We start from the raw sequence: 21,799 nt of genomic DNA, 5'->3' as shown, positions 1-21,799 counted from the left end.
GTAGTGGAAGTCAGAGAGCAGACAAGTCACAGCCTGCCTACTGTCTAGGGTCCACTCAGTATTTTTAATACAGTCAACCTCTCTGGACCCTTGGATTTCTGTAGTAAACTTTGAATAGCAGAGAAGCTGCTCTTCAATGGGGTAATGATATCTTCATGCATATGGGATTCTTTTGCATCTGAAACTTAGGCGCTTTTTTGTTGGCTTTTTTCTTATTTTGGTATGAAAGATGACAATTGGAATTTTTGTCATCCGGTGGTAGCCTCTTTCTCTTAAATGTATCAGACCTGTTGCTGTTTTGCTAAAATCGGAGTGTGCAAAAGCAGGATGGAAGAGGATGGAGAAGGAGGAGGAGAGTTGTTTTTTCACAAATACAATAAATGTTCTGTTCTACTTGTTTTATTAGCAAAGCAAATTTCATAGGAACAGAAAAATACTTCGAAGAAGCCACAAAACCTATACATTTTTTTCTTAACTGCCCTCAGAAAGATATTTTCAAGGATGCTGTTTCATGTCCTTTAGGACTTGGCCCTAGGGAACATCCCATTTGTAACTTCTTGTCTGGATGAATGTAAGTCACTTGTTGGAAGTTGAATATGCAGATGTTCTGGACTCTCCACCTGATGCAGTAGCATGCTCTCTTTGCTCTACAGTGTATGCCACTAAAGACTTTTGCTGGCTTTCGATCAGCTTCCAGTAACAATTTCAGGCTTTTTTTTTTGATTTTCAAAGCAGCTAATAAATGAAGGATCAGCAGCCATCTGTATATTCTTGATCTGTACTCAGCTGGGACATGACAGCCAAGAGAAAGACTGTTAGAAATAAGAACAGAACTCAGAAGAGAGAAGAACCCACTTTGAAGTAAACTGAAACAATCAAGCTTATACAGAGCCAGAATGTATTTTAGAAATACTGGAAAATCTTCCTCTTACAGACTTTCCTCTATACAAAATACTAGCCTGCCCTATTACACAAGGGATCCTTTCCAAGCCACTAAATAAAGGTTTTTTAAAAAGAACATAACTGAACCCTAAAGGAAAAGAAAATACCACAAGCAGACACTACAACATGAACCGCATATAACTCTTAAAGTAGGGCAGTGATGTTCTCAATAGCCCAGACCAGTTGTCAACTGGTACTGGTGGTGAGAGCTTTAACCTTGATTCCATAATGCACAGTTTATACTTCATTTGTACAGACTGCTTATGAGAGCTTTTTGTCTGATTTGGTCACCCATAGTAGATCAGTGAGATAGAGGGATTTTTGCGGTTATAACAGATCTTAAGATGTGTTAGTACTTCTGTAAAAGAAAGGCTTCTTATGAATGACTAATGAATTGGAGGAGCAACATGGTTTGTTCGTGTGCCAGGCTAGCCTATCATTTGGCAGGAAATGCGGTGTCAGGCAGCATTTTGTAGTACTGCAATAAAAATCCAAAGATGAATATCCTTAAAATATTAATAAAGCTGTTTTCAAAAATTTAAAGAGAGGAGCTAGAATGTGCCTGGCATGCTCAAAAAGCATGCAAGTAAAACTGTGGCTGCAACAGTGGCATTATTTGAATTTAAATAACAAAGCTGAAGACTTCGATGCCAGACTTTGCTCCAGGGACACTCAAATGATTTTGCAGCACAGGTAGCACTAGTGTTACTGTCTATTTATGTGATGAAATGGTTTTGTTTCATGTAGCCTTGTAGAGACTTGGGAATATGTTACTGTTGAGTACATTCACAATATAAGTATTGAGGCATAAATATGAGTAAAGTATGAGAAACTTGCTTTTGTGGCTTGATTTGACATTTCTTGGAGCCTTTAACATTGTATGTCCTTACTTTAGCAAAGTTTTTGTCGCTGTTGATTTTTATGGTGTATGTGTTCAATATCACAGGAGGTGGAAAGAAATATAAAGTGCTGAAATGGTGGATTGCACTAGACCACAGGGGAGTTTCTGAAACCAGGTTGAATGAAGCCCAAATATCAAGTTTAACATATGACATCTTCCAAAGAGGATTCTTTTGAGCAAACCCATTTAAAAATGTTCTCTGCGTGCTTGTTGTGTCGATATCTGGAAACCTGTGAATGGGATGCCATTGTTCTGGGTGCTATAGACAGAGAGTAGGAGACAATCCCTGTCCTAAAAACTGTAACCATTCAGTTATGCAAGATGGGTAAGAAGAGGAAGAAAGGAAATCCCATTTGTGATAAGACATAGAAATTAGTATTTTCCCAGCTTCAAATTTAAATTACTGTGAAAATGGGACTGAAGAAATTATTTACCATATTGTGGTTCAGTATCTAAATAGCAAGCCATCTTGCTGCAGAGCAGATCCTCTGTTAATGAGAGGTAGTAGCTCTGATGTAGGAAAACATTGTTCCTGCATGTCTTATCACTGCAGTTTGAAAGACAAGGGTATCACTCCCAACCTGCTGTTGTTTCCTGAGTGATTTCAAGCTTTGTCTCTCATTTTCAGCCTCACAGGGGAGAGGGAAGAATCTTGGAGTGAAAAATGGTATGTAAGAAACCAGTAGCTACGTTTGGTGTGAGAGTTCGGAGTCATCTTATTTTCCTACTGCTATAACCAAGTTTTTCAAAGTCTAGGAGATGAAGAGGCAACCACAAATCATCCTTGAAAAGGAAAACAGTGTGTAAAAGGGCAACGCTGGAAGATACTTTCACAGATTGGAAATGGACATGTTAGAAGGTTTCTGCCAAAGGCGATGGGAAAGCTTCGACTGACTTCCTTGAGAGTTGTTGCAACTTTAAGATGGCAAAGGGGATCTCACTTTAGGATGGGAGATCTAATGCATCGCTCCGGATGGGAGATCTAATGCATCGCTCCCCTTGCTGACCTTTGATGCTGGGGAAGAAGGATCCACTGATACAGTCAGACTTCATCATAAAAACTGATGAAGTGGGTACTAAAAATCCATGAGATAGAGCAGGGTGGGGGGTGTGGTGGTATTGGGCGGGGAGGAGAAAGAGATGTAAAAGTGCCTTGATAAGGGATAATAAATATTTTTGTTTAAAACAGTAGCATTTCAGTTAGTTGCATGGTGCCAGGAGCAGGCACTGTAATAAAAATGGTAATATGTTACAAGAAGTGGCAGTGCTGTTCTTTGCCTGATCTCTCCTGTCTTTTCAGTCTGTTCCTGGTCAAAACACAGCGCATCCAACCCTTGTGGAGTCTGTAAGGAGGTTGGAGAGCTGGTGATGCCTGTGTTTGGCACCCTGCTGATTTATAGCATAAATCCTTTTATATTTGATAGTTTTAGTGCAACCTTGTCTTCCACTACTCTTTGAAGCCTGGGTACAGAGGAAACACGGGTTTTAAAAAAGAAACTGACCTGAAAAAGGAAGGAAAGTCTGTTGGTGTTGGTTAGCAAAGTGTGAGAATGACATGATATATGTTTCTTGAGTAAGGGTAATATTAGGTATTGTTTGCAATGCAGTGAAAAAGGAATAGCTTCTCTTAACATTAGCTGTACTGTAAAATAACTTTCTACCCTCTAGACTGTCTACTTTGTCAAGCTCTTATTTGGTCTTGTTGGAGGCTTAGTCTCATGTTTTATGCCTAAATATGAATCTGTTACCATGAAATTACTTATTGGTGCAAAAGTTGGATAATTTTTTTTCCTCTGCCCTGCTGCATAGGTACAGTTTGACTAAAAAGGGTAAAGGAAGGGTGTTTGTGATTTTGTTCACAAGATGGCACTAGCTGCTAACCAGTATTACCTTCCTTTTAACCCTAGCACTGAATTATCTAAATCTTTAACCCAGTGGTAGGAAGAACTGCTAATGATTAACTATAGACAAGACAGCTAGAGTTTTTTCTCCTATGCAGTTAAGACATCTTCATCTACTTAAATAGCCCTTAGATCTTCAAGAAAGAAAACAACCGTTTTGAAAGAAGAAAATACAGTTGCATCTCAGAGATACTTGTTATTTAGAGGGAATGTTCTCAGCACTATTTGAGGGAGAGTAAGGTGAAATACTATTACTGTTAATGGTAGCTGGGATCCTAAGTGCCTCTATTCATGAGGCAATAATTTGTTGCACTGACAACTTGCAGTTTGTTTCTGTTTAATCTGAGTCCCGCTAAACTGTTACTTTAGAAACTGCAGTGACTTAAGGTACAGGTTTCATAATGCAGTGCCCTAATACAGTATTTTTTTAACTCCTCAAAAATATTAGACAAATATCTGTTTATATGGACTGCTCCCATTTTCTTCCTACTTCTTTTGTTTTGTAGATTAGCTGCTTTCCAGTTGAGCAGCCACTCAAGCGGAGCTGCATAAAGTGCACATGACCAGAGAGGCTGTATCTGTCATTAATTACTGTGTGAAGTTGGCTGTAATTTAGTTTGCCATTTTACAGTTTCTCCTACTTTAATAATCCCCATTTTGTCTCCAGCAAGCCCTCCTCATTTCAAGGAAAAGAGGAAGAATAGAATAAAAATACATTTACATCTTGGTGGGTATATATCTCACTTTAAACATTGTGTTTCTAGTGTAATCCATTACCACTAATAAGCTACGTGTAAAATTGCCTCAACTGCATTTTATGCAATAGTAATTCTTTTGGATATTAAACATTTGAATTAGTGTAAATGCTAATTATCTGCCAGTGCAGAAACAGATTTGTAAAAGTGCAGGTCTTCTCCTTACCTTTCTTATACTTTCCCTTCCGTGTGTTTAGGACTGATTTATCCTTGCTTTTTGCACAAATGAGTGGGACCTGCTGACCCCGAAATAAAGAGCTCCAGGGAAAGGCTTCTTGGAGTGAAACCTGTCACTAAGCAAAGCACAGAGGCTGTATCCTAGATGGTTCCTTCCCAGCAACTGGATGATAGGCAGAAATGGAGCAGGCTGAGAGCTGCTTTTTCCTACTTCCCAGGACAGCGGTGAGTGGGACTAACGGGTGTGTTCAGCCCAGGAGAAATGTTGCAAAGGACTCATCCCACAGGCAGCCTTTTCGGGCACAGTTCTTTCCTGTCCCCTCTCCAAGCAGTGTGTCTATCTACTAAGTCATCTTGTGGGCTTTCTTGCTCGGAGCCTTCTTATTTATTACCAAGGGCCTGATCCTACAAAATGCCGTTAATATGCCCTTAATTTCTACTGAGTTCCATGGAGGGGCTCACAGCATCCCACAGGTTTGGGCCTTGAGACGTTTCAGGAAAAAGTTGATGGGTAACTGCAATGGGGGTTTATAAATGACTACTAATAGTGTGGTACTGGAGTCCTAGCATATGATATTATTTGTCCTTCCCAGTCCTCCAAAGTTGTCCTGATTTCCATTGTGTAGAAGTAATAACTGGCCTACCACTTCCTCTCTAAATAGCCAGTGATCAAAAAGAAAATGTGTCATTGTTCTGTCAACATTCATGTGTCTGTACAGGCTGAGAGCCCAGCAGACCCAGAGACAGCACCAGCTCAGTGTACTGGTGTAGCTGGGCAGGACAAGAAGTCTTCCTCTTCTTGTTAACACAGGCTGCTGGAGCGTCACAGAACCATGGGAGTGTGAAGCTTCCCCGTTTAGGTCAGGATTGTGTTCAGCCTTGGCATCTCTTTTCAGTAGACACTGAAACAGCAGTGGAGCAGGGATGTTGAGCAGTACCCTGGGTTGTGGTGTTTCTGTTGGCAGGTTGGTCTGTGTCACTGCCTGTGGCTCTGAGGAGCCGTGACCAACTCACAAGGGAGAAGGATGAGACTGGATACTTGCATTTCATAGTGCTTGCACCAAAGCAGGTGTTCAGAGCCAACAGCCGTACAGCCTGCAAGAGGGGTCCTAAAGCTGACATCTGCCCTTGTTGCACAATCCTGACACAAACTTATTGAGTCTGCATCCAATACATAACAGAGCTAGAGACAACACTGTAACCCTAACCTTCCTACTCCCCACCTCTCCAGCACTTTCTAGCACCAGGCGGGAGAGTAGAATCACTTGGAAAATTTGTATCCAGGATGTGCAGTGCTTTGCTCAGCTCCCAGCCATACATCCTTCCTGCCACGTTCCCAGTGTGAAACTGGGAACAAAAGGCATCCAGAGGCCTACAGAGCGGTCGCTCCCTCCTCTCTTCTCAGAAATTGAATGGAAGCATGACTGTTCTGTGTTGGAACTAATCGGTAGTCACAGCTCCCTCTGACAGTGTGCTGAAGCATTGTACCCTTGAGAAACCATGGCACAAGCAGTTGGAATTGGATGCTGCATTATGCGGTGGCTTACGTTGTGCCAGGCTAAGCAATTAGGGCTCCTCCACTGAATAAAGCAAACTGTGGCCAGGCTTCTTGGCAGCATATGACTATTGTATGGCAGATGGTACATGGAGTATAATGGACTAAGAAAATACTCAGAGTGGGGAAAATGTCACAGCTAAAAATGCCGCCACAGCTGACGTTCTCTGGAAAAACAGAGGACAACTGAAAAAGCCTTTTATACAGACAGTTGGGTAGCAGCAAAAATGAAGACTGTCATGAGATATTTTTTATTCTCCCATTCTGAATTAGTCCATGTCTGTCAGACTTGTGAGGCAAGCTTCACCCTCCATGACATTAACCAAACAAAGATAAGAGGGGAGAGTGGGGTTTTTTGTTTTGTTTTTAACAAGGAAGTACAGAATGAAAATGCAAAGTAAGGTACCAGCTTTTTCCATCAGTGGCGTTAACATTAGTCCCTGATGAATTGCCATATGCTGACTGGCATCTAAGGCAAAGCAATCTGAGAAAGATTATTACTAGAGAACGTAAGACTGACCAGTTATATCAATCATTTGTAATTTGCAAAGCAGAGGAAAACATTGAGACCAGTTTATGGAATTTATGAAGGCTGAACAACTTACCAGTACTGTGGAGGTACTAGAAAACGAGAACTACAGACTACAGGTAAGATCTAACACAGAAAGGTGTGCCAGAACTCAACTGGATTCTCAAGAAAAAAAAGGTGATGAAAGACTGTGGTGAGCGTTGTGAGCCAATACAACGCAGCATTTGAAAGAGAGCTACAAGAACACCTGTAGGTTGTATTATTTGCTAATGGCAGCATTGAGCATAGGTTGGACTGGAGGATAGTGAGCTTCAGGAAGAAAGTGGGTGATGCCGCAGCTAAAGCTATATAGACTAATCTCCCCTAAAGCAAATAGGGCCCCTTTTGGCAAGAGTTAGCCAGTGGGGCACCAACTGGTAGAACATCAGAAATGGGAATATCAACATTGAAACAGTGCTAATAAGGCTTGATAAAGTCTAAGTGATGATGGTAAGAGATGTGAACTATCTTGGTAAGTTGTGGGTGGGCACTATTAGAATTTGCAGGGGGTTTGAGAGGAGAGGACAGTAATTGTTATGGGAATCTGGGACTTACCTAGCTGTTTGTCTGATGGATATGTCCATGTAAGAAGATAGAGGCAGGAGGCAAAAAAAAAAAAAAAAAATTGAGTATGTTCACAGATCAGCAGTATTTGTAACACAGCACCAAACAGGCAGTCCAGCTGTCCCATAATTCACACCCTTGGTGAAGTTCTCTTTGGCCTGAGGCTGAAGTCTGGGGAGAGACAAGCATGTTGATTACACTAGGAATTACAAAATCAATAGGGGAGCTAATAGAATAGATACCCATTTACTCGTTTTTGTGGGAGAGGGCAAAACCCCAGAATCATCCACTTAATATATGAACCCAAAGAAATTTAATAAGCCATTTAGAAAGGGCTTATTAACATTTTTCCATGACCTAGAAGAAAAATACTTAAAGATGTCAGATATTTTTTTAAGCTTGGTGCATCAGCAAGGTTCTGAAAGATGCTTCTAGCCTAAAAAAAGCACATGCAGATATTCAGACCTCCTGTGTTCCTGTGACAATGCTTTCTCAGTCTGTAGATAAACTGCGGGACTTGCACCTGCACTTTGGTCCCCAAATGACTGAATGTTGGGATAAGCTTATTTGTGTACTGTTTTCCCTTTTCTCTCTTGAAGCCCTTGCTTTCATTCAAAAGGAGCATAGCTGTGTGGGCAGGGGGAAGAGCCAGAAAGGTCTCGGTGGGTACTCCCATGTGGCTCTGTGATGGAGCATATTCATCCTGACAGCCTTAAGTTGCCATTTGGGATTTCTTGGCACTTGAGGGATTTCACTGGAAAACACAAAGGACTATAGATGGTAAGTGGAGCAAAGGTTTATATAGAGAGCTGCTTTGGCAGCCTGAGTCACTGCATGGGTCTCCTCTCACAGACAGTTGTGAGAAAGATACTTTATTAACTGACAAGCTCTGAGTGATCAGGTGCATGCAGTGTGTGGATGCTGATGAGCACTGGCTGTGCATGGTTGGAAAGAGAAGTAGGGCTGCACCATTTGGAAGGGTCCTCTGCAGAGTCTCTTGTTGCACAGGTGTATGTGGTTGCAGCCTGCATGAGGCAGACCTCTGTTACTGCTTAGCTCAGGGTGATTTCTGAACCAGGAAATGGAGCTCATAAACAAGTTGCCTCCTGTCCGGCCATTTTCCCCCTTTTCTGTAATGTCCTTCTTTTAAAGTCTCCTTCCCTTCAGTAACTTGACTTGCATGACACTTTTCTCCCTTCAGTGATACAAGCTACCATGTAACTAGTATTTGCCATTTGTATGTGACAAACGTTTCCCTCCTCCTCTAGTTTTATTGCCTTCAGACTGCAAATGTTTGGGGGCAGGTTTGATTTCCTGTGTGCTTATGTGGTACTTGAAACAGTGGAACCCAAATTTGGGCTGAAACTACCAGGATTTAGTCACCCATATTCTTATTTATCATTTATAGAAGAGAAGCTCTACTGGTAAATGCTCTGGCAAAAGCACTGCTGCCGCCTCCATTGGTCCTCCTGCTGTGCCTCATTTACAAAGAGGATGTGTTGGAGGAAATTGTATTACACCCAACATGGGGTTAATTGCTCCTTATTACACCCTTATTCAACACCTCTTTGTTTTTTCTTCTAATTCCTTCTTCTATTAAGCACTAACAAAATGTTGGGCAGTTCAGGTTATTTTTCTTTTATGAGCAGTAATCACCTTCTCTGGCTCCTTGTTACAGTGACTAGTGAGTTCAGTATCACGTCACTTCAAGTATAGTTATGCAGAGTATGTCACTCAACCTCTTCCCTTCAGCCACTTGTTCACGTCTGAGCAAGCTCTTAGGCTACTAAAGATCCTAAATTAAATTATTTGATCTGCGAGCCTATGTGTAATGCAGCCTAGTTTGTAAGGCTGCACAGAAAGAGAGGAAGCCTCTTCCATTGTAAACTTACGTTCTGATTTCTTTCAGCCAGCTGGTGCTTGCAGATGTTTGTGCAAAGAAAATACCTCTTCTCTGCATAGCCAGGAGGACCAGTGTGTATTTCCCAATTTTGGGTCATGTTCCCTTCAGAAAGTAGAGATGGGAGGAAAAGCAGCCCAGCTGAACAAAAGAAGTGAGAGATTTGAGGATGAGCTTCAGCTGTTTGACAAAACAGAGAAACCTGTTTTTAGTATTGGCTCTGGCCTATATGAAAAAAAGCACACAAGCTGGTGGGCTTCTTCGGTTCCAAAAACCAAAAAGTTGTGGGATCCTGTAGCTACCAAAGAAGCATGGGTAGAGCTAATTATTACCTAGAGAGTTGCTTCAGGTAAGGATCCTTACTATAACATGAACACAGACAAAAGTCAACAGTGGTGCAAAGACAACACAAGTGCTACTCTGCTAGGTGTGTTCTAGTCAGTTTTCTTTGTTCCTAAGAGTTACCTGGTCAGTGGGGTTTACACTGGCCAGGTAAATGTCGCCTAACTAAAAACTGGCTAGCAAATGGATAGTAGTGCCTTACATACACATGCAGTCTGTTTGGAGAAACTTAAATAGGAGCTCCTGTTTCTTTAGGCAAGGGAGGATTAAGCAGTAAAGAGTGATGGGCCAGGCTCATTAACAGATATGTATCGCTGAGGTTGTATGCCAAGGCTAGCTAGGGCTAAACAGCTGCCAGCTGTGCTGCTCTGCAGGGATATGGACAAGGGAGAAAATGCTGAGTTAAGCAACTGTGAAGGTATTTTGGCCACTCTTGCTGTCTGTTAAGGACATGAGAAAAAAAAACAGTAGGAGGTAGGCTCTGGTTTTCCTTGAGGCTGGAGTTTCTTGGCTGTGTTTGCTTATTTTCAGCTCTTTGGTTTGTGCTCTCAGGCAGGAATGTAGCCTGAGTGTCAAACTGGACTGAGAGCTGCAGGCAGGCAGAGGTGACTCCCCTCTTCTTGTTTTCCCAAGCATCTCTAGCTGGCTCAAGGCTCTTGGTATGACATACCATACAGTAGCATGAGGCTCAAATTCTTTGTATAAATGGTGAGGACTGCTTACTCAGCAAGACTTGGCTTTAGCTCTCAAGAAAGCTTTCATTGTCTTGCTGTGAGTTCCTCAGGCCCCTAAAAAACTCCACGTTGTTCAGCTGACCTTAAAGTAGGAAACAGACACAGTACAAGAAAGACAAAAACCCACTTTGGATACCATTAGAAGAAAAGATAAGAAGTATGGAGACAGGATTTCATGTGCAACCTCAGCTCTCTGTTCCATGCTGTCTTCCCAATATGCAGCCCACTTTCATTGTTTTCCTTTTTTTTTCTGGGAGTCCTGGTTCAGGCTGTTTTCCTACAGACTCAGTTCCCAGTCCTCTGAATGACAGAGCTTGAAACAGTGGCATAAACAAGATAGTAAGACCCTCAAAATGAGCCTGTACGGTAAATCTATTTTAAGCCATTTTGTGGGAGGAGGAGGATTTGGCAGGAGGAGGATATTTGGTTATACTATGTAGAAGCTGCAGGATTCCCTTCCCCCATCTTGTAGCTGAAGAGGTGGGAAATGTATTTTGTTACCTGGAGTTGATGAGGGAAACCTATTTAGGATTTCTTGATTTAAAACTGCTGGACTTTTTGTGTTTTATCAGAAACATTTTATGATACTCAATGTTGTGTTTCATGTGTGTGTCTTCAATGCTTGTAGTTCTTAAAGGTGTCCTAGGTATAATGCACGTAAAATATATTCTGTGTACTGCACACATGACTGTTAGTATTTGCAGGATAGGAATCTAAGTCAGTAGACATGTTAGAAACACGTAAGAGGAGAGATCTGCGTATCTGAGAAACCACACAGAAATGCAGACTTGAAAGTGAACTGTGTGGCAGATAAAAAGCAATCAGTATCCTTTGAACTTCTTGCTGACTTTTTATTGCTTGTCAGTCGATGTGTAACACAGCTATGAGACCCTTTCAATACATCTTTTGGAAGGAAGAGTAGGTTTAAAACTCAAATTCTGTTTCTGTCTCTGCATTTATTTTACCCTTTCCAGGCATGCAGGTGTGTGTTTCTTTGCTGTCTCTGTGCATGCTCGTATTGCAATCTTCCATTTCAGTCCTTGAGGCAGGGGTGGCAGCAGCAGCCTGGCTCTTGCTCAGGCTGTGGCAAGCACAGGAGGAGGTGTCTGGCAGATGATACACTTGTTCTACGCCTCTGTTTTGAAGTAGTCAATGGAATGGCTCTAGCCAACAGCCCTCCAGTTAGACCGTGTGAATTTGTGAAAATATCAATTTTAAGGGCCTGGCTGAAAACCATGGTTTAGTAGAAAAGTGTTTCAGTGTGCTTGCTAAATTATTCCAGTGTAAAGAATTCTTGCAGTTCTAAGAATAACCTTTCTTTACATAGCTTAAAAAAAACCCTGGGTTTTTTTTTACTGTTCCTTTTTCACTTTTTTTCAAGCAGTTTCTCTTTGTAAACTATAGAATACAGCTTTCTTGGAGAAAGTGTTCCTATTTTTCTACTGACTAGAAGGATCAGTGTTCTTTGTGGTGAAATCAAACTGTAAATATGTAACTACTAAAAGCTTAAAGTTTCTTTTTTGCATGAGAAAGCAAATTCAGGTGAGGAGTCCAAATTTCAAAGTTTTCTTTATGTACATTTATTGTAAGTTCTAAAGTTTAGGATTGTGGAGAAGTAGGAGGATATGGACTAATAACAATTCAGAGGAGACTTCTGAGGTCTGAATTTGACTTTCATTGCCAATGTCCAAGTTCCTAAAGTTTTGCTTGTTTTTAAGTCATTTATTTACTTTGTCTGTAGCCAGATAATCATAAAATTGGGATAAAGGTTTGCCACAGATCTGTTACCAGAGCAGTTCCATCAGAGCCTGATTCCAGTAATTTTTAAAATCAGATCCTGTAAGTGAAGTCTGAAGTGTGTTTTCACCAGGATATAAAGCAACACTTTACTGAAGAGGAATTGATCTGACACTGTACACTAGGATACCAACTAGGAATAAATTCTCACTGTAAAAGCACAAGGAAGAGTGGGTGGAAGGTTGTACATCTTTTTAAAAAACCCTTTTTACAGTCATGTTAATCTTACAGTATGACTCACAGAATATACAGTATTTTAAACACAGGCTTTTGGGTGTGGGGAAAGTGCCCCTGAAAATGAGCTGTAATCAGTGAAAGGGTGCTGTGCTGCTGTGCTCCAGCAATTAGATGCTGTTAAGTGTTAATGCAATGCATTTCTTCTAAGTGAAGGTGTAATATGGAGAATTTTTGTACCCATTTATGTATTTTTGGTGGCGGGCCTGTGTCCTGCCAAAACAGCTGCAGTTGCTTAAACCCTGTGTAAGTGGTATCATTAGCTTAAAAGGAGCTTAGAATGATGTTGCTGTTCCCCATATGGGTGTAAGGTCAGATCCATCTTGTACATCCTGCATGAGACTTAAGTATGTGAGTCAGGCATGTTCTGCTGCGTTGCCTTCATCTCCAGCCTTCTGTGTGACTGAGGTGGAGGAGAGGCCACAGTGTTCTGGCGTAGCTGGGGTAGGTTTTGGGGCCCAGGGGACCTCTTGCTGGAAGGTGATTTTGTATCAGTAGCTTTGTACATGGCCCTTCCTTCATCCTGCAGTTGGGAGCCAACCTTGTTCCCTGCCATGTGATGCGGCTGGTGAAGTGTGGCATGTTGGACTGAAAGGAGGTAGAGAAGATCTTTATCTTTGTGCCCACGGGCTCTGATGGGCAAGCAAGCTATAGTGTGTAGGTGGCTCTGCAGCAATTGTCCATGGGCATACTCCTGTGCTTGGGGAAGTGGAGGAATGTGGGGTAACTTTGCTGTTCTTCTGGGTGTCTTTGTCTGTACAAAGAACATTGTACTACATTATATCATGATTTTTCTATATAGTCAAGTCATGACTAAACCCCTTGCTTTTGTATCATAACATTGTGCCCACTGCTGACAAGGCTCTGGGCAATCCTTCTTTTCCATAAGTGACCTGAAAGAAGTTACCCTGCACCCCCACCCTCTGGGTATCTTCTGGCCTCTGTGCCCCCCCCATCTGTGGCATGTTGGACAGGCTCTTCAGCCTAGGGAAGGGCCACAGCTTCCTTGAACTCAGTGGAGCTCTGCTAGCATGTGAGTGGCAGACATGATCCATTATTGTTAGTGTTCCCAGGGGGTGATACGCATCCAGATGCTGTTACTGTAGGCAGGGGATAAGAAGCCACAGTTTTGTCCTTAATCTGTATCTTTGTAACGATGTGGTGGGGGGAAAAGGTGAGGAAGCATCTTGCCTCCTTTCACTTCTGCTAGTATTTACTCATGGATGTGACAAGCTGTCATTTTCTACTTTGTGTGAAAAGTGACACTTAATTTCCCTTCCCCCCATTGCAACCTTGCCAATGTATTTGCTGCATGCAGATATAGATTTGTGTTCGTTTCCCTAGCAGATGTCACAGTGATTCAGTGCAAAATCTGCTTGGGGACATGATTATAATTGAACTGTTCTCCAGGAAGGGGAGGTGATTGTATTGGTATTTTCTGCTTCTGTACTAGAGCTTTGTTTTTCAGATCCTTGATTCAGAGTTTCAACTTTCCATTTTGCACAAGAAGGATACAATGTGTGCAACTGTTTTAAACACTTCAAAAATTCTGTAGGACCAATTATAAGTAATGAAAGGATCTGAGCCTAAAAAATAACTTAGATCTATGCCAATTTCTATGACAAGACTCTGAATGTACAGGCAGTGGCATACAGTGCAAACTTCTATTTCTCAGGTGTTTTAGGCAAGGCTGGGTGAGATGTATTGACATAACAATGTGAGTTCAAGATGTTTCTTGTGCATTACCTCAAGGTGTTTAGGAACTGACTTTATATTCAGTACCATCATGAAGTGATGGTTTGATGCAAGAAAGTGTCTGTGAGTAGAACATGAGTACTACTGTTATTTAAAGTAAGTTTTAATTAAATGCAGGCTTCTATTACTTAGAAATTTACTGATAATCCTTATCTCCTTTCTTTCACTTCTGCATCCATTTTACATGGAAACACCATTTTCTGAGGAAGTGGCTCAATAAGGTTTGGCATTCATGTAACAACAACCCAGGGGCACTGCTTCCCCCTTCAGAATACAAGTTAATTATAGAGCTGCAGCAAAATAACACAGGAGCCAAATTTAAAAAGAATAAAAGGCAATTATTAGCAGCTTGCATTGCTCACATTGCTACGGCTGTGCTATTGTTTGATAGCTGTATCATTGATGTGTGTGGCTGTGATATGCAATCTCTAGTTTGTGTGTATGCTTGATACCTGTATATTCTTTGAGGAGTTCCTAACTGCCTGCTATTTTCTGTCGTTACAAGCAGGCACTTACATAGCAATGCATCTCCAGCTGGCTCTTGACCAAGTCTTCTCAGGGCTTGTGGAAATACCCTTCCTTTAATAAAGTTAATGTCAGTGGAGATTGCCACCTTCAACCATTTTGATGTCCTTGGCACAAAGGAAATGCTGTTTACTCCCTCTGGAGGATTAGACAGCATTAAAGCTGCTCAGTCTGTGAAGATTAGCACACTGCTGGGTGGTTGTTTTTTCTCCCCTTCCACCCCTTGAAGGAGTTATTGCTCCAAAGGGTGCCCAGAATGGTAGAGTTGTACTGTAGACTACCTGACATCTGCTTTGTTCCTTTTGCTCTCTCTGAAATGCGCCTGCAGCTGAAAATCAATTTAATCTCCTGCTGTTTGGAGAGGGTGTTCCTGTGCTTGCATCCCACTGCCCATCCCCAGCACTGTGCAAGGGCAGTTGGGAGGACTGATCACGCTGCTGCAGTTGTTGTGATACTGGGACTCCTTCCCAGTCCCGCTTGCTGGGACTGGGAAGCAGTGTGGACACCAGACTGAGTCAGAGCAACTTTTGTCCCCATGTGTTGGGACTGCATTTGTGCTATTGAGAGTTTTCCCAATTTGCTTGGAAAATCTGAGAGGCAAGCCTTCTGGGTCCCCAGTGCTGAGCACTCTGCACCCTTTCTTGTGATGGAGACCAAGAAGGCAGATTCATCTCCTTTCTGGTAGGCTTGCTCTTGAGAGTATCTGAGTGTTAAATATGTTCACAGAATGTTTTGCAATATGTGTATCCTTATCCAAACAAAGGCTGGATAATCCTCAGACACCTGTCAAACACAAAACCGTTCAACTACCTTCCATCTTATCTGCATTTTGGCTGGTGACTGCACCGATTTTCTGAGCCAGCCATTCAGTCCATTTGCTGCAAATGGTCCTGGCAACAAATCACCTGGGCATCTTTTCCTTTCCTAGACACACCTCTTTTTTACTGTTTCAGAGGCCTGAACACCTCTTTTTTACAAAAAGCCATGTGAAAAGTTTAGTGAAATGAAGGTACGCTTCTAGATCAAATTTCTGACATGTAAAATCCCGCTGTCTTACCCAGAACCTGCCCCAGGTATTCATCATGCCTACCGTTTCCAGGGGATTCAGATATTTTGCATCATGGGAGAGTTGCTTGTGTCTTGGCAGCTCATCGGAAGTGTGGGTGCAGGGGTGTATGAATGGCTTCTGGTGCTAACAGCTCGCTTGCAAAGAGTTACCCTGTGGGAGGATAGGAAGTGAAAAGATGGGAGGAAATTGGAAGAAAGGCCAAAGGAGCTAAAAGAGAGGCTCAGAAGTTACATTTTAGGTTAGAGGAACATAGTTTGCAGTGTGGAGTGATTTGTGTTCATCTGCATGTTAATGAAGGACAATCTGTCAGGCTCCCCACGGTCCTCTTGGGCAGGGTTTTCCGAAGGCCTGAAATGTGCTCCCTTATCTCTTCCTGCTGTTGTGGAGCTTGTTCCTGGGATAGGCATTACTGTTATAGCTGGGAAACAGCCTGCTTGCACATTTCAGCTGGAAAAGTGCTGTTCTGAAATAGTCACTGGCTGAGAATAAAAGAATTGTCACTTTACCTCCTTGTGTCAACAGAACAAGGAAAACAAAACAATGAATGGCCTTTTGGGATGAAAGGCAGCAGGTTTTTTAATCCACTTACCTGGCACATAGCATTCCTATGTCCCCCTTATTCCAGAGGTTTAGAGGGCATCTCAAAAGGAGGGAAAAAAAAAAAAAGGGGGAAAAAAAAAAAAAGAAAAAGCGGGTTTCCTGACTGTTAAGGCGGTTGCAGGGACTCCTAAGGTGAAATGCTTCACTTCTACCCCTATGATCTCTTATTCAGTGGGATTGTGAAACTGCCTTCATACTGGAGAGAGTTCGGTGGAGAAGAATTTACAACATGATATGCTAGTCTTTCCTAGAGTTAAGCATGTTTTCTGTGGCAAAAGGGACTCATCTGGTCAGGGAAGGAATAGAGTTCTTCAGATGATACTATAAAAATTCTCTAGTCTCTGCAACATAACAAGCAAACAAGACCCTGAAGTGGGAGTTGAAATGATGTAGCTGCATCATTTGGACAAATACTGGTGCTGAACCATAGCTAATGTCAAGTGCTATGGAACAGTTTATATATGAATAAAAGAAATCAGTTTTTGAAAGAATTTATTACTGTAGCAAGAATTACTTTTTTTAGTTATGTAACTTGTGCTATGGAAATTTAGTGAGGTTTTTTTAAGGACTGTGCAGTAAGACATGGATCCTAAGTAGGTAATTCTAGGTCAAAATGAGAAAAGCCTTTTGCTCAGCTAGAGCAGTAGAACAAGGATGAAGTGTGCCAAAAGGAGAGTCCAGAAGTGAGGTTAAACTAAAATTTAAAAAGTGACTGTTGCGATCTGCTTTTGGATTTTGCCATAAGATTCTTACATGCCTTTTTGCAGTCATTTGGCCTCTCTATATTTTCATGGCTTTGCCTGAAATGTAGATACTAATACAGGTCTTCTCTCAGTCTCTTACCCGGAGCTACTTCTGTTGGCATTCTCTGATACAGTGCTTGCTTTTACCATCCAGGAGAGACCATAGCTAGCCTGGCCTTGGGAGCAGATTTTTGCTGGTATATTTTAAGCCTACATCTGGAACTTGACTGCACCTGATAGTGAAAGAGAAAAACCTGAAGCAGTTTAGCTAATAGTGAGACCAGAAGCATGTGGTGCAGGTATCTCTAATCTTGTGGCTTTAAACATTTGGTCGTTACCTTCAGAGCTTTTCATTTTAATGGAGATCTGAACCACTCGGTGTCATGAATCTTTGAAGATGCTTTTTGCCCTCTGCTGCTGCCTATCTATGCTGTACTTTCCAGATATAATGTCAGTTTGTAGAAGCTGTAAGGATAGTCCCTAATCTTCAGAAGTCCCCAAAGCAGTGGGCAGTTTTCCTTTCGGGTTTGTGTTTTTTCTTTTTTTCAGAAGTCATGCTGTGTCTTCTTGCTGCTGCCTCTGTTCCTCCCTAGGTCCCTCAGGCAGCCCCCAGCAGCCTCTGCTTTTTGCTTGCCTTATCTGCGTGGCTGAGGGACCTGTGGGGAAGAACTGATGAAGGGTGGGATGGGTGAAGGTCAGCCTGAGGAATGGTGTCTAGTCTGGGCTGCAGTGCTGAGAGTGCACTACTGAGACTGTGTTTTGGTGGTGGAAAGTTGGGATGTGGGGAAGTGAATGAGAGATGGGGTGAAATAGAAACACGAGGAAAATTTTCAGCTGGGGAAAACGGCAAATTCTGCTTCTAAGAGAGGGATTTCCAGGACCAGAAAGTTGGGGAAATTGGAAGAAGGTAAAAAGAGAAATGAAGGACAAAGACAAATTTAAGAAAGAGGGAAGTAATGGGTTAAATGATATTTGAAATGGTAGAAGGAAGGGGAAGGTATTAAGACTGTGGGGAAAAAAAGAGGCTGAGCTTGAATGGTGAGGGTGAGTGGGGAGCAGAGGTGAGAGGGAGAGCCTGTTATCTGCATTGCAATCCAAAAGTATTCAGCTCTTGGAGGTTTGAGGTACTTGGTCAGACGCTGCTGGCAGCATGGTTGTCTGCAGTGAGGCTTCAAAACCTGCTCTGTGTGACCGACTTTGGACTGGGGCAGGTTTCACAGCCTTGGTGCTGCTCTGGGCTGCTGTGGGGCACCAAGGTGGAAATGCAGGGATGTGGTTCTGCAGCAGCATGCCCCTGCGCGTTGTGGCATGGAGGAAGGCAGGAGGGGGAATGCAGATAATCATTACTTCTTATCCTGATATATAAAGTTGGGTGCTAAAACAGACTGTACTTTACTCCTACACACAATGTGCTCAATCACTTGATTTTTATGTAATGAGAAGCACTGAAGAGTATGATTCTGCCAGGCAGTGAGTGAAGGACATAAAATCTTGCTATTAATGGTAAGAGAGGAGGGGAAAGGGGCTTTGTACACAGGAATCATTGCAGTTTTACAAAGCTGAGATGGATTTTAAAAATTTGAATATTTTAAAGGCTTGTGGATTTCTATACATATCTGGGAGGAGACACTTCAAGCATGAACACTTAGGATCTTGCAGGCGTCAAACTCAAATTTGTTAAACTGATAATTTTTTCTCTATTTAGGTATTTGATAAGCTCATATTTTCTAGCACAGGGTAAATTAGGCTATAACAGGCCTGGAAACGTAACTAAACAGGAGGGCAGAAAAAACATTCCGGTTTCCCCTGTCACTCGAGACCTCGTGCAAAGACCTTTCTTAATAGCTTGCTAATGGGGCTTCGCTGTGAAAGGGCCTGTCCCCATCTCTGGGCTTCCCAGCTGTTTTCCTCTTGGCTTCTAGTCTGCCTTCACAACTCTGAGGCAGGAGATCCCCTTTGGTTGCCAGCTCCTGTCTTTTGTTTCTCTAAATATAGATCAGGGTTCTACCTTTTCTCTGTACTTGACTGGTCATGATGGTAATGAAGTCCCAAATCTTCCTGTAGCTACCCAGTCTACTCAGCTTTCTGTTTGAAAGCCCATTTTGAACAGGTGTCTGTTTCCCTGATCCTCTGGGCCATCCTTGTACTTGAAACCTTTGTGCTGTTTCCCTCTGTTTAATCAATTAGCACCTGTAAGAAATGGGATTTGTGTAGGAATCCAAAGGGAAAGCTTCCCTGGATAGCTGATGCTTGAAGGAATGCTCTGAGATGCTCTGATGAAAGGTGTTCTGGAGACTCAAGGTGTTAGTTAATGTGTGCTCAGTAGCTTAAGATAGGATATGGGTGAATTTCCTGTCCGATAGCAAGATTACTAAGAAGTGAAGTCTGTGGTCAGAGACCTTTCAGTGGATACCAGGTTGCTTTTGCACAGAGCTGTGGTACAGCCTGCATGCGTGAGGTAGCTTTGCTCTGCAGGAGATTCCTCACTGGCAGAGGGAAGGTGCCCGTGAACAGTGTCACGAAGCACCTCTCAGGAGCTTTGCCTGTGACTGGGAGGCGTAAGGAGACCCTTCCCCGGTGAGCTGGAAAATGGCTCTGTGCTTAGTGCATAGAGGAGCCATGCTGTGTGAGGGAAGGGTTGTGGAAACTGCCACCTTTGAGCAACGTGCATGGATCTCACTCAAGTACACTGGACACATGAATACCCTGCACCAGATCCACAGGAACTTCACTACCTGGAGTTTCTTGTTTGTCATTATATTTTCGTGGTTTTCATAGTGCTGCGTTGCAGGGACTCTGCCTTCATCTGTCAGTGTTGTGTCTGGTATCCTGAGCAGTGTAGGCTGGTGGCAAGAGACCAGTGAGGGGATTTTATCCTTTAAATCTACCAGTGAGAAACCTAATATAGTTAAGTAGTCACCAATATGGCATCAGTATGAACATTAAACAAACAAAAGACTGGAAAAATGAGATGTATTCTTGCATGTGGCTCATGTTATTTGGGAATTAGAGGTGGTTCTTTAAATAAATATTTTAAATGTGGTTTGCATAGATATCTAAGTATAAGGAATAAAAGATGAGGGTGGGTGGTTTTGTTCTGAATAGCAGTGATGTATCCACACCACTGCAGAAACATTACTGAGTTGTCAGGCTGGTTAGAAGAGAGTGGCACTTGCATCTCATTTTGGCTGTCACAGGGCAAGTGCAGACTAAACACCTTTGCATTTGATCCTGCTCCTGTTGAAACTGATGGGAGACTACTTATCAAGGAAAGAGAGCAGGGCTGGGAACCTCAGTGGATATATTCAGCTTAAAAGGTTGCAGTGTAGGGTTTTACCCTGTTCAAGTATAAAGCACCGTAAAAGGGATCTTCCTTATCTTTCAGTAGCAGATCTGAGGAATAGTCTCATGTTACTCTTTTATTTTCTAAATCTGCAAAAGCAGCACACGCTGCATTTTGGCCAGATGAGCAGTGGGACTACTCTGCTGCTCTGCAGATGTAGTGTTGTTTACTGGTGGTTTCCAGTGGGAAATTCCACCCACCTTGCCAAAAGACAGCTTGGAGGAGGAGAAAATAAGTCCTGGGATGATGGTGGTTCTTTCCCAGTGAAACAACAATAAGTAGGGAAATTCATCAAGCTGTTAGTCATGCATTTATATATATCTATCTCTATATATTTCATAGTATACATGAGTGTGTATATATATAAAAACTATATTGCACTCACACTGTCTGTGTAAAGCGTCATCAATATCAGGCTTCAGAGTAATAAGAGAAGTAGCTCATGGAATATAAATGCATATCCAGGCAAAATTGGCCCAGCAGGTAATTTTGCTAATAATCCTTGTACCTAGTTGTTGTGAAAGATACTAAGATTAATGGGGCTAGAAAATAGATTGTACCTCTTTAAATAAGCTTGCTTTCTTTGTAGCCCTGTGAAGCCTAGACGACAGTTTTAATCATCCTTAAATGGTGCTTGTTAAAAAGAAGTGAAATTAAAGGGTATTTTGGGATGTAGCTTTTTCTTGAATACATTCCTTGTTGGTGGGGAAATTCCAATTGTTTGTAATTGTAGATGCTTAGGCTCCATTAACGTGTCTTTGTGTGCATCATTTGTATGCAAGTTCACAAGGTGATAGCATCTTTCAAACTGGAGTTAAAAAGATAATTGATTTTTAGCACTTCTTAAAATGCAGAGCACAAACATACTGCAGCCATTGTGGGTATGGAAGCATGAAAATTTGCTTGAGAAATAAGCCAAAGGAAGTTTTGATTCTGACCACTTTTTAAGCATTTAATACCCTGCATGTGCATCCAGGGAGTTAAAAGTCTTCCATAAATGCGGTGCATATCTCCAAAAAATGTATGTGCTTAGCCTCTTATCAAAGATTAAGATATGGAGGACCAGATCTTCCAATGTACTGTGACTGTGGGTGAGATCCTACTTCATGTTTAAAAATGTTTCTAACATGTGCAATATACTTCTGAAAACCAGCAAAGCATATGGGGTTTGATTGTTGACAGAGCAATGTCTTTGCTGCAGTTTGGAAGAGTGAGATGGTGGGTTTGTTTTTAAATGAGACAATTCCTAAGCTAAACTAATTTCTGGTGTAACATTGCAAAAGTCATTGTGGTAAACTGGTTTTCAGGATTAATTCAGTTAAGAAATTACATGAAGGATTTTATGCTTGTAAATATATTTTGGGGGCCATGTTTTATGTGCTTTTTTTTCTCCT

General features: G+C 42.0%; 2 protein-coding genes across 7 annotated transcripts in view; both read left to right on the top strand.

Annotated features, from left to right (window-relative positions):
• Positions 1–21,799, top strand: part of METTL6 (methyltransferase 6, tRNA N3-cytidine) — a 52,962-nt gene that overhangs the window by 13,882 nt on the left and 17,281 nt on the right. Inside the window, exons 7-9 of one of the 6 annotated variants that reach the window (XM_080387305.1) lie at positions 2,472–2,510; positions 4,412–4,471; positions 4,697–4,832. The exons of 1 other annotated variant lie outside the window; for it this stretch is intronic. In XM_080387305.1, the coding sequence (XP_080243431.1) occupies positions 2,472–2,510; positions 4,412–4,471; positions 4,697–4,728 (131 nt within the window). In that variant the 3' untranslated portion in view covers positions 4,729–4,832. 4 more of the 6 variants (XM_080387306.1, XM_080387307.1, XM_080387309.1 and 1 more) reach the window with 4 other exon arrangements.
• Positions 4,768–21,799, top strand: part of SH3BP5 (SH3 domain binding protein 5) — a 75,193-nt gene continuing 58,161 nt past the window's right edge. The window contains exon 1 of the mRNA XM_080387273.1: positions 4,768–4,901. Within this exon, the coding sequence (XP_080243399.1) occupies positions 4,857–4,901 (45 nt within the window). The 5' untranslated portion in view covers positions 4,768–4,856. The remainder of the gene's footprint in view (positions 4,902–21,799) is intronic.

This window comes from Falco punctatus (assembly GCF_963210335.1).
Source record: "Falco punctatus genome assembly, chromosome: 4".
Lineage (NCBI taxonomy): Eukaryota > Metazoa > Chordata > Aves > Falconiformes > Falconidae > Falco > Falco punctatus.
The sequence above is the reverse complement of the archived record's forward strand: the minus strand, read 5'-3'. Positions and strand labels throughout refer to the sequence as shown.